Source organism: Chenopodium quinoa, unplaced genomic scaffold (genome assembly GCF_001683475.1).
Source record: "Chenopodium quinoa cultivar QQ74 unplaced genomic scaffold, ASM168347v1, whole genome shotgun sequence".
Lineage (NCBI taxonomy): Eukaryota > Viridiplantae > Streptophyta > Magnoliopsida > Caryophyllales > Amaranthaceae > Chenopodium > Chenopodium quinoa.
In genome coordinates, this window is record NW_018743292.1 from 1593197 (window position 1) to 1608524 (window position 15328).

The 15328-nt window shown below is 31.6% G+C and overlaps 1 protein-coding gene across 1 annotated transcript; it reads right to left on the minus strand.

The window, feature by feature from the left end:
* Positions 1 to 620: 620 nt before the first annotated feature.
* LOC110736246 (NAD(H) kinase 1-like) lies at positions 621 to 6382 on the minus strand. The gene is made up of 11 exons (XM_021916418.1): positions 6049 to 6382; positions 4973 to 5123; positions 4743 to 4862; positions 3967 to 4163; positions 3645 to 3758; positions 3343 to 3437; positions 3063 to 3169; positions 2798 to 2871; positions 2070 to 2148; positions 1387 to 1694; positions 621 to 1174 (listed from the first exon to the last, which is right to left on the minus strand). The coding sequence occupies exons 1-11, from the start codon at positions 6064 to 6066 to the stop codon at positions 863 to 865; spliced, it is 1575 nt and encodes a 524-aa protein (XP_021772110.1). The 5' UTR covers positions 6067 to 6382; the 3' UTR covers positions 621 to 862.
* Between the last annotated feature and the right edge of the window lie 8946 nt (positions 6383 to 15328).

The following is a 15328-nucleotide window of genomic DNA, read 5'->3' on the forward strand; positions in this document are numbered from 1 at the left end:
CGGCAATCCCTAGGAATGTTTATGGTGTTGAAGATCATCTCTTCACTACTTCAATCTATAACTTTGTAACACGCTATTAGGATTATTAGGGTATCATGCCATGTTGTTGGGTGTTATTAGGGTATCTTTGAGTCACATTATGGATAATAAGGGTCGTTGTTTAAAAAAAGGTTCACGGAAACTATTTGCTAGACAACTGCAATTGAAACTATTTGCTAGACAACTGCAATTGAGCCAAAGGCGGTATATTCACACCATGTGGCCTAGGGTTAAACACTATACAATTTTTGTTGGTAGGTACTTTGTAACTAACAGGTTGAACCGTGGTTTGGGACTTTAAACCAAATGAGGTTGTACAGAGGTATGGATTAGCAGATTTGCTACTTTTGCTTGGATTTATTATTCGACGGGAAAGATATAACCTTTGGACTCGGGCGCAGTTTTCATTACAATATAAGGTCTGACAAATAAGCTATATTACTCTTTGGTTGACATACATATATCCTGTGAGAACTTAAGGGTTAGAGGTTAGTGGGTGGGGAAGATGCTGCTGTCTGCTGAGACAAGGAAGTGTTGTTAGGTTTACATATACCACAACAAAAAGTACTATACAATATGAGTAGTAAATGTTGTATTTGCACTTTATGCAATGGTATACATCATACTTGTAAGATTAATACATTCTATGGCTGGTCTATTTTTCACGATCATTAAATCTAGATTACATTAGTGCTCACCGACAATACATAAGCATGAAGAAAAATTAAACCAGCCATTCATGTTGATGAATCTCCCATGAATCTATGAAATGAAAAAACGCATATATGGTAAGCTAAACACTTGCAGACTATTATGTTGAGTATTATGTGCTAGAACTAGGGCCATCAGAGTTCTGTATTTTTCTCAGATTCCAGTGCAGTCCCTCGTGGATGCTGCGCAAGAAATCGCTGGTGGAATCAACTTGACATGCAGTAGGCACAGGCCAAGGAGCCATGCTGCATATAAGTGCATCCCCAGGACCCAACATTTTTCTGTCTTTCCCGTCGAATGATGCATATGCAGGACTTCTGCTGTTATATGGTACTTGCACTCTCACTGTTACATGCTCTGGCAATATAAGGGGTCGAAAGGACAATGAGTGGGGGCAGATTGGTGTGAATAAAATGCCAGGAACCTGTCAATAAAATCATAGTCAGAAAGCTGTGGAGTGTAGCTATCAACATTTGCGTTCAACAATTCAACTTTATATTTTTCTATATTATCATCGTCATAGATACCCTTAATTAAGATTTCCAATGAAACATTTATGTGGTGTTGTAAAAGTTAAAACTGAATGATAGTAAAACTGTGTAAAATACTTTTAGGCATTTAGCTGTAAGATCAAACCTGTGGATGAACCATAGATCCTCCAGCTGCCAATGAATATGCAGTACTTCCAGATGTGGTGGATAAAATTAATCCATCTCCTTGAACACACGTCACGAAAGTGTTGTCACAGTAGCATTCAAGATTTGTGAGATATGAGGATATCCCGCGATCAATAGTAACCTCATTCAAAACAAGAATGGGCTCCTCTGCATCGAACTCGTGTTTTGCTGTCTCTCGAATGACATGGCACATCAACCTATGCCGTAATGTGATGCAAACAGGACCTCGAAGCACCGAATCAAGTGATTCCTTGTATTGCTCACTATCTAAGGGGTGTTAAAGAACAACTTTAAAATAGAAGAAAAATTCTTATTAGGGTTCTGCATGTTGATCAACGTAAGTTACCATACCTGTTCAAAATTCAGGTTATTTAAGTGTCTAGCACACCAATTGCACAAGTTATGGCTAGCCCTTAGACAAACTTCATGAGAGAATAGAGGAACTGAGGAAAACCTTATAATTGCACAAGTTTAGAGAGAGAATTAGCCATTAAACTTTTTTATATATTAAGTTAAACTTGTTGAAAACACATAAAATACTTCTTTGGTTTCCTAAAACTCGTACGTGAAAACAAATACTTGAATGACTTGTATGTATGAGCCAAGAGCCCAAAAGAGCAATTTGGAAAGCACAAAGGATACGAAATGCAGTCATGAAGCCCAGAGATCCCATAGAAAGTGGAACTACAGGAGGAACTGGTCCTTTGAACAATGAAGCAGCCTGCAGCAAGAAGTAGAAATTAGGCTAGGATTGCAAGAAATGAGTAATAGTAAAACGATAGCCAGCTGCTAGCATTTACGAGTATATGACTTCCTAAAAGATATATGCCAATAACCTAACCTAAGCGAGCCCTGCCAATGGCTGAGTTAGGGGAGGTCATGATGTATAGTTGTATATATCTAAATCAAACAAAACAAAAGTAGCAAACAGGCTAATTCTGAAAGATTCAAAGACCTGAATATTCTGAACTTTGGAAGGGAATAGGAGAAAGAACCACTGTAACAGCCTCATGTTTCTAAGCTGTTAAGAGCTCTTTCGTGTAAATGACTAAATGATTCTTCATTTATTTGATAGTCATGAATTTCATTATTGAATTTGGTCAACTCTATCATAGAATTCAATATTCTCAAGACAGAAATTTCTGGAGATTAAACAACTTTGGCATGTATAAACAGGAGAACAATCGTAAAGCATCAGAGTCTGGTATGAGCAATTAGGTGTATGAATTGTTTTGTTTTGTTTTTTTGAAGAAAAGGTGTATGAATTGTTTCAGTGCAGATCAAGCTAACCCTTCTCATGTATCTAATATTTCGTATCTTTTTGTCATTTGCAGTCCAATAAATAAAAAAGAAAAGGAAATGAAACATACCCAAAGTACAGTTCCATCCCCACCAAGAGTCACGACCAGATCAACTTTTGTATGCAAGTGCAAGACCTCCTTATCTGTCAATTAAATACAAAAAAAGAAATAAATCAAAAAATTTAAAAAGATAATAAAGCATTGCCTGTGTGAATTGTGTTCCTCATCATCCATAAAATAACTCACATAAAAAACAAAAGCTAAAGAATGTCAAAGCTGCTATGAGGTAATCAAAATTTTACAAACTACATAAAGTACCATCGTTCAATCTTACCATCCTCCCAGGTCTGGACAAAGTTGAAGGAAGATGATTCCTTTAAGAGATCAGATCGAACTCGTGGTTCCACATAAATGTTTAGCTTCTTCTCTTCCTTCAACCATCTGCAAAAATTGAAGTTATATCTAGGGTTACTTAAACCTACAGTAGCTACTCAGATTGATGGCACAAACAACTTGATTGAAGGATTTAAATAGAATACAGGCATTGGATCCAAAAAAGAACATCACCAGAGCAGCATTGATATACTGGCACATTAATAGTTAGCATTGGTTACCTGACTAGTTCGGAGCATAGAAGTTTAACAGAATCTGAATTTGGCTTGGTCAAAATAAGAACAGTTTGGGGATTACTGTCCCACTTGAGATATATCTGAAACATGGACACAACAATCACTCAATTGAGACAAATAGGGGCTAAATATAGAAGAACACAATTTCTTAGCCACTGGAAAACCTTAGCATTGAGTTCTATGCATGCAACAAGCAATCATTCGTGAAAGACGAGTTATTCGATGCAGACATAGTAACTGTGATCCACTAACTATTAGCAGCAAGCAGCAGTGTTGTGCATGTATACCTGTTTGCTACTGCGCTCTTTAGTTTTTATGTTTCCACTGTCAAAAGAGACTACATCATGCTTATATCGATTTCCCTTTGAACGGTTTCTATTCCATGAAAGTTTGAATGATGCCTGCATAAAAAACAAACAAGTAATTGGAGAGGGTACCACTAGCAAGGGAATTTCAATGCCCAACATAATGAGGAAAGAATTTTAATATTGATGGTCAATAAATTTGAAATGGATATTACGAATGCGAAGAATGGGTCTCACTTTCAGATCATTTTGATAAGAAATTGCAAGCTAAATCACATCCAAAGACGGTATCATTAACTATTACCTTCTTCACTATCATTTTGTCCACAGACTCAGAATCTGATGTTGGTTCCCCATCAAGCACCTCGTGATTGCAGATTCCATTTGCTCCACAGCAATGCCCATTTTTCCCATTTTCTGAGAGACACTTTTCTGGTTGGTCAGGCAAGTCAGCTGGTCTCTTATTAGGGAGATCACAACAAGAATTAACAGATGATGATGCTGCAATGAAAGATCAACTCATCACAACACTTCTATGACACCACAGATTTAATCCTTTTAAAGGCTAATCATTAACAGCAATGTTTGGAGCCTCTGGCAGAGTGGCAGACGTATTAATAGAGGAAATACAATCTGAACATAATGAAGCATTTGACAAGGAATAACAAAATCTGCCAAACAGAAGACCTTCATCACAACCATAGGATCTTCATCTTAGACCACCCAGCATAACTAATAAATTTTTTGAGCACTTCAAATGTCTGAAGGTCCATCAGTTCCTTCAACCTAGTCATTGAAAAGTGTTTGGGGTTTCTGAAACTACGTTTTCCCTACATTTAGTTCATTACGCGTTTAAACGTGAATGCAAACTTCTATTACGTTAATGATTGAACTACAGAAAGGGACTGCAAAAGAATTCATTCTATGTATATAATTATATACATTAATGAATGAACTACGGAAAGTACTGCAAGAAATCATTCTATAATTAATATAACTCAGTACACCCAACCACAGCTGCAAGCAAAGAAAGTCAAGATAAGCAAAAAAATATAAGTTGTCCATGTATATATAGGAGACCTTTGCGTTCTAATTGGAGAGTCTTTGCCTTCTCTAGCTCAAACATTCGCTTCCATTCCGCTGCCTCAGCTTGAGCAGAAGTTTTTCCTTCTGCAGCACGCCTCAGTGCCTTTGCAACAGCTAAAGCAGCAGATAAATCCATAAGCATTTTATCACAGGTTGAACATAAAAATACTGAAAAATAAGACTACTATAAACTAGATATACTACCAGGATTTGACTAATCTTACTTCTCATAGCTTCAGAAAACTCTACAAGATTATTGTCTAATCCTTCAAGAGGTAGCTGAAGCATCTCTTGTACTGCCTTTTCCGAATAAGCCAGGGGAACCATTTCTGAAGTTGCATTTTCATGATATGAACTAGAAACCCTTCCATTTTCCTACATGCAAGGAACAAGTATGGTTAGTGTAGCCCAAGCTTTAATCAGGCCAAAAATCACTGTCTACATCAAATCAAAAATTATAGCGAAGCCTAGATGACGAAAAACCCCACTTTCCAAACCAATTTATTCAACAAAACAATCAGAAATGTTCCAAATAAAACAGGGAAAAACAAATTTAATAACTTTAGAGACTACATTTGAAATTTTTATCCTCTTAAGTAAATCTATCTAATATTAAGGCATCATCTGATATTTCTACTCCTTTTTCTAAATGGGGATCTCCTGCCGCTCCAATTTTATACAGGTCTAGCCTGGTCAAACCTAAGCACCCTAAGCCAAGACACCGAAGCATAAGCCTTAAGTCCATCAGACAATCACCACAGAATTCCTAAAGCACTGATCATAGCGGTCACCGAGGTTCGGATTCTTTCGGAACTTGGTCTTAATTATGGAATGCCTAGAATCACCTACTTAACTAAGTTGGGTTACACCAAAATTTAGTACTTATTTTCATGAGAATGCTAATCAGCTATCTTGCCAGCTTTTAACATAAACCTAACTAATAATTCCCATTTTAACACAGCATTCAAGCTAAGCATTCATTACCATTTTAAAATAAACCCAACTGATAACTCTCATTTCAAACATTAATATAAAATTAATTGCTTTAAATTCAATCAATATCTCCCAATTCAGCAAACCTTCTAAAACCAAATCAGCATTCACGATCACAAATTGTAAACAATAAAAAAAATTAACTTTAAAGACGCGAACTTGCAGCTTAACCCACAATTCTAACAGCAAACTGAAGTAAAGTAAAATAATAGCAAAAAAAATCAAACAGAAACCCTAAATCCCAACTAAATTGTGCAAAAAAATCCAAACTTTGAACTATAAAATAGTAAGAGATGATTAAAATTACCAGTCCAGGAGACATCATGGTCAAATGCAACCCAAAAATCCAATCAAATTGAAAGAAGAAGAGAGAAAACGTGAAGTAATTAGGGTGAAACTCAACTGCAACTTGAACTTTCTCTCTGTATGATCAGAAATCACTCAATCAGCAAGAAATAAATATAAGAGTTGGTAAGTTCTTCAATATTTGTTGGAGGGTAGAAAGAAAGTGGGGTTTTCTTGGTTTATTTATAACGAACGAGATTTTGACGACTCTCAAGACTAGAGTAAAGAGATTAGGGGGTCCCCACTGTGGGGCGTGGAGACTTTTGAGCAATTCTTTGGAAGAGAAGAGTAGATGAGATCATGATTTCGGACGACGAGATTTGTTGACTCTGCTCTGTGTTAGCGACCTTCACATTGTGACTTAGGCCCTATTCTTTTGAGTGGCTCTGTTTTATTCTGTTTTGCTCTGTTTGGTTGAAATGTGCTATATTCTACTGAAATTTGTCATGCTCTATTCTGTTATGCTGAAATCTGCTCTACTCTGCTGAAATCTGCTCTATTTGTCCAGAAGCTTAAAAGATCAGGGACACTCTACTATGAAGTGGAAGAATAAAAAGACTAGGTGAATGCCCTCATGCGTTAAATAAGAATTTAAAATATTTCTTAAAGTGGAATTAATTTTAGAATATACTCCATATGTAAAGATTACACATCGATCAGTGTAATCAATGTTTATGTCAATTTAATATGATTTATCTACTTTTTAGTTATCTTATTCAACGCCTCCGGAATGTTTGTGAACTTTTGCGTTTTAAGTTTTAACATAGAAATGTATTAATGGGATGTTGGTGCAGTGGTGATTGAGGCTGCATTTTGTAGAGATGACCGTGTGTTCTCTTAGATATTATGCAAAAATGAGATAGAAAGTAATTTTTTGGAAAAAAAAAAAGAAAGAGAGATAGATTTGTGTAACTGTGTTGTTATGAAGAGAGAATGAGGGAACTAAGTTGAATTAGATGATGTTCCAATTATTTAGAAACTTTAATTTTTAAAAAAAAAATATTTTGGAATGCTTATAAATTTGACATTATTATATTACAAAGTAATTTATTAATGAGTTGTAATTTTATAGTCATTATCCAAACTTGACTAATAATATAGAATTACTTTGTATTTTTTATATGACTATAATATATTATAGCAAACTACATATGAGGTGTATTGATAATTTATTATTTTTTGAAATAAAAAAAAATAATATATATATATATACACACCAAGTTAAGGAAAGTCTTAGGTGCATTGATGTTTTCTTATTAGCTACCTTGCCATAAGGCTTCCCCTGGAAGAAAAATCTCCGCATTTTTATGTCTCTTATTCGATTCAAACCCATTGAGTAACATTGATATCATTAATTTAGAAATGATTTGTTTTCTTAATATATTTGTAATTACCTAAGATCTAATCGGTAGAAATCAATCAACTGTGTCGCAAGTACATATATACAATGCTGTTAGTTGTGTACTTGCGTTAAAATAATTACATGATTAATGGTAGTGGTAAAAATAATGATTGAAATCAAACTATGTATTGTCAAGATGTGAGTCGTTCATTAAAATGTTTTGGTCTAAGATTTTAATTGGAATCTTACTTGCAAATGATAGTACTTTGTTCTAGACGACGACACAACAAATGTAATTTTCCTCTCTTTTCTTTATTTGATTTGACTTAATTACAAGAAAACAAAAAATAAATACGAAGTATATTTTAACTCCACAAAATAAAATTAAAGAATTTTAAAAGATTTGCAAAGAGGTATGAAAACGATAGGAAAGATACCTCCGCGTAAGACGACTAATAGTTTGGGAGTTGGTACTTTGATAGCCATGTTGGTGGAACTTTTTTTTTTGGGGTGGACATTGATTGAACAAAAAAAACTCAATTAAGGCGGTTTGTGTTAATTTTATTGTAAGATGCTTAATATAAGGGTAATTCTAACAGTTTTTATGGTAATCTTTATTCCTTTAACTGTGATTTTAAATTTCTAATGAATTTAAATGTATTTTAATCTATAATTTGTGTTGACCACCGAATTGTCACCTGCTAAGGTGACAAAATATTTGCACATCTCCTTTATAAAAATTAATTATTTTCACATTATCACCTTACAAAATGTTGATCATTTGATTCTTATTTTATCATATATTCTCATGTATGATAACCTTGTTTCGGTTCTCTAAATAACAAAGTTTCAATGCGACGTGTCATATAAGGCTGCAAACGATCTGAGTCGAGCTGAGTTTAAGTCTGTTCAGACAAAGCTTGATAAGAATTTTTAGTGTTCGAGCTATCTCGAGCTTTTAAAAATCTTGTTCGAACTTGGCTCGTTAAGGATTTGGCTTGTTCGAGCTTTGTTCACAAACGTGCTCATTTATATTTCGAGTTTAAGGTTGAGCTTGAATAACGAGCTTTATTAGATAAACGAGTGCTGATATATCGTGAAACTTTTAAATTCTAGTGCATCTACGTAGTATTATATGAGAAATTTCCATTCTTTCTATAGATAAAGGTAACCCTATATAGGATGTAATAGTTCGTAGTTTTTTCAAATAGATTTGAGTAATATACTAAAGTAGTTTTAATATAATAAAGATTTTTCGAGCTTGAGTGAGCTTTGACTGTTATAATTGAGCGTGAACAAACTTATGAATGTGCATTATCGAGTCGAACATGATATTGTTCGAGCTTTGTTCATTTATTTGACAAGCTTTAAATTATTGTTCAAGCTTGTTTGTTATACTTAATAAACGAGTTTTGACCAAACTTTGACCGAATTTGTTCGCGAGTAGTTCATGAACGTATCAGCTCATTTACAGCCCTCTATCACATCTATAAACTATATTTTTAAGCTTTACTAATGTTGTAGGAAACAATGACTTTATATCAAAGTTTTTTAAAAAAGTTTGACTGATACCGTATAAAGCAATGATTTATCATACACAACCAATATAAGCCTTTAGTTTTTACCATAAGACCAAACCTCATTAATATCTGATATCAAAGATTAACTAAAAGACAAAGCTAATATTTGTAATAGTTATGCTCACAAATGACCAACATCATCTAACAATATATTCCATCTATATCAACAAAATTCCTTTCATCACTTGCATTATTCCATGTATATATATCAATTCCTTTCACTCATCATTCCATCTATACATAAGAAAATAAGAGATGTCGTCATTATATTTTTATATCTTTTAAATCTATACCTTTGTTGCTATAAAATCATCATATATTAATCAATCAAATGTAATACGAATACATGACAAACCATCAATTTGGGAATTTTATTGGTATGTTCCATGCCATGATGCCAATTTTCACTACTATTCTATAATTATTGGAATAAAATTTATTATTTTTAAAAAAGTTTTATATTACCTCAGTTAGCTAGCATGTTAAAAGAAACTATACGAGTTACATTTATTAACTATTACTGAAACAAAACATTGCTGACATCATCTCTCCTCAAAGTGTATACGTGTCGTTTTCTTATAAAAAATTTCCCCGCCTAAAACCATTGATAATGTCATTTTTTTGTGATAGTTTTTTTTTATTATTATTTTTTTTTCTTTTGTGTGATATTTCGTAAACAAGCCAAGTAAGTTCTTTCAACAACTTTAATCTAGAAAACTGAGGTATAGTAAATTGAATAGCAACTGTATTCCTTTCTTTTGATTTAAAGATTTATCATTCATTCTCCTCAATTCCTTAAAACTAATATTCAAACGTCTAGAAATTTCCTAAAATATTCAAACTTTATTTCTTTTAAGAAATCTCCTTCCAATGAATTTATGACAAAATTGAAAAGATTCATTGTATATACGAGTTCTATACTATAAATTTTTTATTAAAATCGTGCATCGCACGGGGATGATCTAGTTATTTAATATGACACTCAAACTACAAAAGAAAGGTTTTTTTTTTTTTTTTTTTTTGACAATATACCAACATATTAAAAAAATAGGAATGATTTTGATTAAGGCAAAATTTTTTATTTCCCTCCACGTCTTTATGATTTTAACATAATCAAGATCATTAAATTTAAGAATTTATTTTTTGTTTTTTTATTCCACTTGGTATATCGAGAGTATATTCTAGAAGTTCAATCAATATACCATGGAGTATTTTTTTTTCAATTTTACTACTTGTATTAAAATAAGAGAATTTTACATGACACCTTATAATTTTATTAATTTGACAGATTCAGCCCCTTAGTATCTATTAACTATTACTAAAACAAAACGTTGACATCATCATTGTCCACATGTCACTCTAATAATAAAAATTTTCCCGCCTAAATGCAAGGATGATGCCATTTTTTTTTTTTTTTGGGTGTTGTGGAGCTATCATATTTAATAATTTTGAAATTTGAATATTAAAAGCTTCTACATTACAACTACAACCTATCAATTTATCCTTAAAAATGAAATAATTTTAAGTAGCACACTAATAAATAGACTCCTACATTGAAATATGGATTAGGCGACATTGAACAAGTATTATATCATAATTTTGATAAAAATCTAAATTTTTTAAAAATGCAGATTTTTTTGTACAAGGTGCATAATTCTTATTTATATTTATCCATTTTTTTTAAAAAAATGTACAAATTATAAAAATAGATTCTATATAAACCGTAACCTACTATTATATAAATACAAAGCATATTACTTGTATTTACAAATTCAACTCTTCCCTCAAAAAAATAAAATAAAATAAAATAAAATAAATAATAAATAACAAATAAAAAAAGAAAAAGAAATCAACTCTAAATCTCTAATACGACGTTTGTTCCCCCACCAAACTCCAATTATTGACCGGAGAATTGTTTTGACTTTTCTCGCATAAACAAAAGAGACTCCACAATTGACTTGCCTCCAAATTTCCTAAAAATAAATAAATCAAACAAAAACGACTATTGAAATTGACCCTTTCAATTATTCAACACCATACACTAAACACATTCTTAGTAAAATGGTGGTTTCCAACTAAATGACTGGAACCGAAAGTAAAACTCCTAAAAATAGAAAAAGACTTGCAAAGTGAATAAACCAAAATGTTGACATAAAAACCACTTAATTTCGGACAAGATATCAAGGAAGGTATTCCTCTGTTTTTGTATCTTTTTAAATAAGTGCTCCAAACTACATATTCAGAGAAGTGAAGCACTCTTTGAAATTCGGAGAGAGTAAAGGCATCACTTGTATTTACACATAATTTTAGGAGAGTATTTATTTTAACACGAAGTATTATATTGTGCAAGTAGAAAAGTTGATGAGTAATTTTTTTATTTTTTGTTTGAAGAATGATGATTAATTTATTTGAATAATACAATAGGAACTATTAAAGAGATATAGGCAGGATGTAAGAGAGTAGTTTTTTTCTTTTTTCTTTTTATTTTAATTATTTAAGTGGGTACCCTAAAATAATAGAGAAAAATGATAAATTTTGAGTGGAGCTTTAAGTTAAGGAAGACGGAAATAATAAAATATGGTAAAAAATAAATTTACCAAATATTAAAGTAATGCATTTTTTCAAAAATTTGCTCATAAATGACTTTTAAAAAAACAAAGAGGGATCGAGTATATACACTAAAGTATAATGGGAGAAAGTGAAAAACTAGTTATAACTATGATTATATTTTTCAATGTACAAACTGTATTTAGGGGTTTATCTTAACCCTATATATATGGCAAGAAGTCAACAGCTCAACAAGTTGTATTGACTATAAATAAAGGCAAAATATGGGAGAAAGTGAAAACCAATAAAATTAGTAATATTTAAAGGATTGAGATTAAAAATCAATTATAGTAGCCGGTTATATTTTTTTTGTTATCCATATACGTGTACATTGAAAAGTATAATCTGTTTAATCACAGAAGATCGATCAAGCTCAATTTTAAGCAATAAATAATTTCGCACATTAGACAAAATTCTTTGTTGCCAATAATGACTTTTTTTATATTAAAGATGATCAAAACTTCACTTGTAAATTAAAAACCTTAATACATAATATTGTACGAACGTACCATAAAACAAGCTAATAAGATATCTAATTTAAGAAAAATAGAGAGATAAGTTGGACAACATTACATACATTGAAAATAACTAACCCTGAGATCCATTAATTAAAACATACTCAAAGATAAACCCAACATACCCAAAGCAATATCATCATCAGAATCAGAGATATATTTAGATTCCTTCCTCGTGGGTGGCGGAGGCGGTTTTTGGTAAGGGGTCACGTTAATCCTGGTGTTGATCCACCCACCATGCACCAGTCCGGCCTCGGCCTTATTAGCCTTAGCCTTAGCTGCAGGGCGTTTAACTTCAAGGTTGCGAACGTAACCTGCAGGTTGTTCATCATCGGGTATTGCCTGAACTTCCAAGGAGGTTGTACCAATGAGGCGGTTTCTCATCATTAACCCTACTGCAGCAGAATATATTTCTATGTTTATCTTATACTTTTTCATCTGCTTCTTCACTCTATAGCGGAACTTGCAGTTCCATTTTGGGTTTGAACCACCATGCTTGTCAATCCGGGTGAACTGCTTTCGAGCCGGGTCTTTCCACACCACGGCGTATGTCCGCATTCGCCGACCAAGTCTTAGCCTTCGGGATCTAGGTGGAGGTTCTAGGTCTTTGCCTGACTCCAAGGTTAACTCTATAACCCAACTTTGGGTCTTTGTTTTGGTTGATGACTCTACTGCCATAATGTTGTAGTTTCACAAAAAAAAATTTACTTTATTTTCTTTTGTGAAGGAGTGTATTTCATTGATTATTATAGATTTATAAAGGTTACAAAGATAGTTCTAGTTGTGTTAGGAAATCAGAAATAACAAGGATATATTTACATAAAATCTAATCTAATGAATATTATCTTATATAATTAAGTATTTACATAATAAGGATTTTAGCCAACAATGAAAAAAGAGATTTGCTAATTTTTTAAGAATAAAAAAATTTACCCAAAATTTTATATGTGATTACTTGGTTAGGGTTTACTTGGTCCATCAGGAATTATTATATATATCGGTCAGCGGTTACCCGATCAGTGTTTTGATGTGTGTCAGCCGACCGCACAGAAAACGCGCTGAAAATTTAATTCGTTTTAAAAAATTGATAGTTTAAATTAATTATAAAAATAAATATAATCTTTTTCAATAGATAAAGTTATACAACCTATAGAAAATTAGTGGGAAGCCGAGATACAATAGAAAGCCTATCCTAGTAAAAATATGAGCAACAGTACTAGTCCCAATATCCATGTATATTATGTATTTATATTTTTTTTAGAATATTAGATAAAAAAAAAATTAATGATACTTGGCCATATTTATAATTTGCAGTTATTCATATAGGAGTAAAATTCTATTGTTAATTGAATGTTCATATTAATTATAATATATGCTTTAACTAAAATTCTATTGTCAATAAAAAGATAATTTTTTTATTTCAAAAGAATTATAAATCATTTTATGTATACTTTTTTTATCCTAAACAAATCTATCCAATCTAATCTAATGTGGCATATAATCTAATTACAATAATACCTATTTGTCGCCTACGTGGCTCGACACTTGGCGAAAAACTGGAATGTCAAGTGTCGCTGTCTCGTGGTCTGGCTGCGTGACCGACTTTATTTATTAGTGATATGATATTGGTAAAAAAAATTATCTAGTTTTTTGTGCGGGCAATGCCCAAATAGTTGATAAAATTTTAGGATAAACTTTTTGGCTTGAATATTTATTAATTCGCTCATGTAATCCCTTTTGATAATGCAGGATATTTAGACATACGATATCCTATCGCTTATTTATAGAATAGTGTACTTTTTGTAATTTTATTTGTAAATAGATATCTATATAATTATTGACTTGAAATTATTGTTATTGAACTTAAATTATTTTACAAATTCTTAAATGGATCTGGTTCACACAAATTTATTGTGGACCACTAATATTAGAGATACTATGATTGTTTTATTAATAATAAAAAAAAAGGTCACTACATTAAAATAAAGGTTATTATGTTGACATTATAAAAGCTATAAGAGGTTAAGTTTTTGGGATGTAAACAGAAATAACATTAAAGGTCACACAAGTTTTAATAAAGGTTACTATGCTAAAAAATAAGGATACTATGTTAAAATTATGGTCACTAAGTTCCAAATAACATTAGTTCTACGTGTATATAAATCTCAGGTCCACAATAATATTATTGTGAACCAGGTCCACGCAAGAATTTCTGAAATTATTTTTACTGAACTGAAAGTATTTTTATCTAACCAAAATTATTTTTAGTGGTTAAAACTTATTTTTGTTGATTCTCTATTATTTTTTTTTACTAAATTAAATATATTATAAATTGATCTTATTTTAAAGAACTTTTTGAAGCGAATTTTATGATGGAAATAAAACCGAGTTATAGGATATTTATTAAAAGTTATGATTAATTTTGTATATATGAAATATTAGAAGTATAGTGATAATAAAACTCTATACAACATTTTTATCTTAAAAAATCAATCCAAAAATCGCTTACTTAGCATCATATGTGTTACAATAATACTTATTTGTCGCCTACGCGACACTTGGCGAAAAACTAGAATGCCAAGTGTCATTGTCTCGTGGTATGGCTGCAAGACCGGCTTTATTTATTAGTGATATATATGATAACAATATACAAAGTATAACCCATTAATTTTTGTATATCTAGATAATTGTTGGCTCATAATAAAATCTTTTACCTGTTTATTTTTTTTTTATTATTTTTTTTTTGAATTGATGAATGCATGGCTTTGGGTCCAATGCTGATATAATAATTGACTATTCGATTCTTAGTTATCTCGTTCTAATTACTAAAAAGGAAATAAGACATCCCTATCTCTTAAAAGTTTATCGTTTTTTAGTTACATCTGAAGCAAACGAGAAGTATTATCAGAAAAATTATACTGTAATTCGGAAGCTAATTTATAAGCATAAAAGACTTCGATCTTCGTGATTAATTTCCATAATTACAATAGAAAACATCTTGATATCAATATTAGATCCATATAAAACGTAGTATCGTTGATTGATGGATAATAAAGGAATATGTTTATTTATTTATTTATTTTCCACTGTTTTTTAACTTAAGTATCACTAGATTTTTTTTTTAGGGAAGTACCACTAGATTAACGCTAATATAGTGCTGTAAAAAAATAAAGGATATTTTGTCAGAAACTACCTATT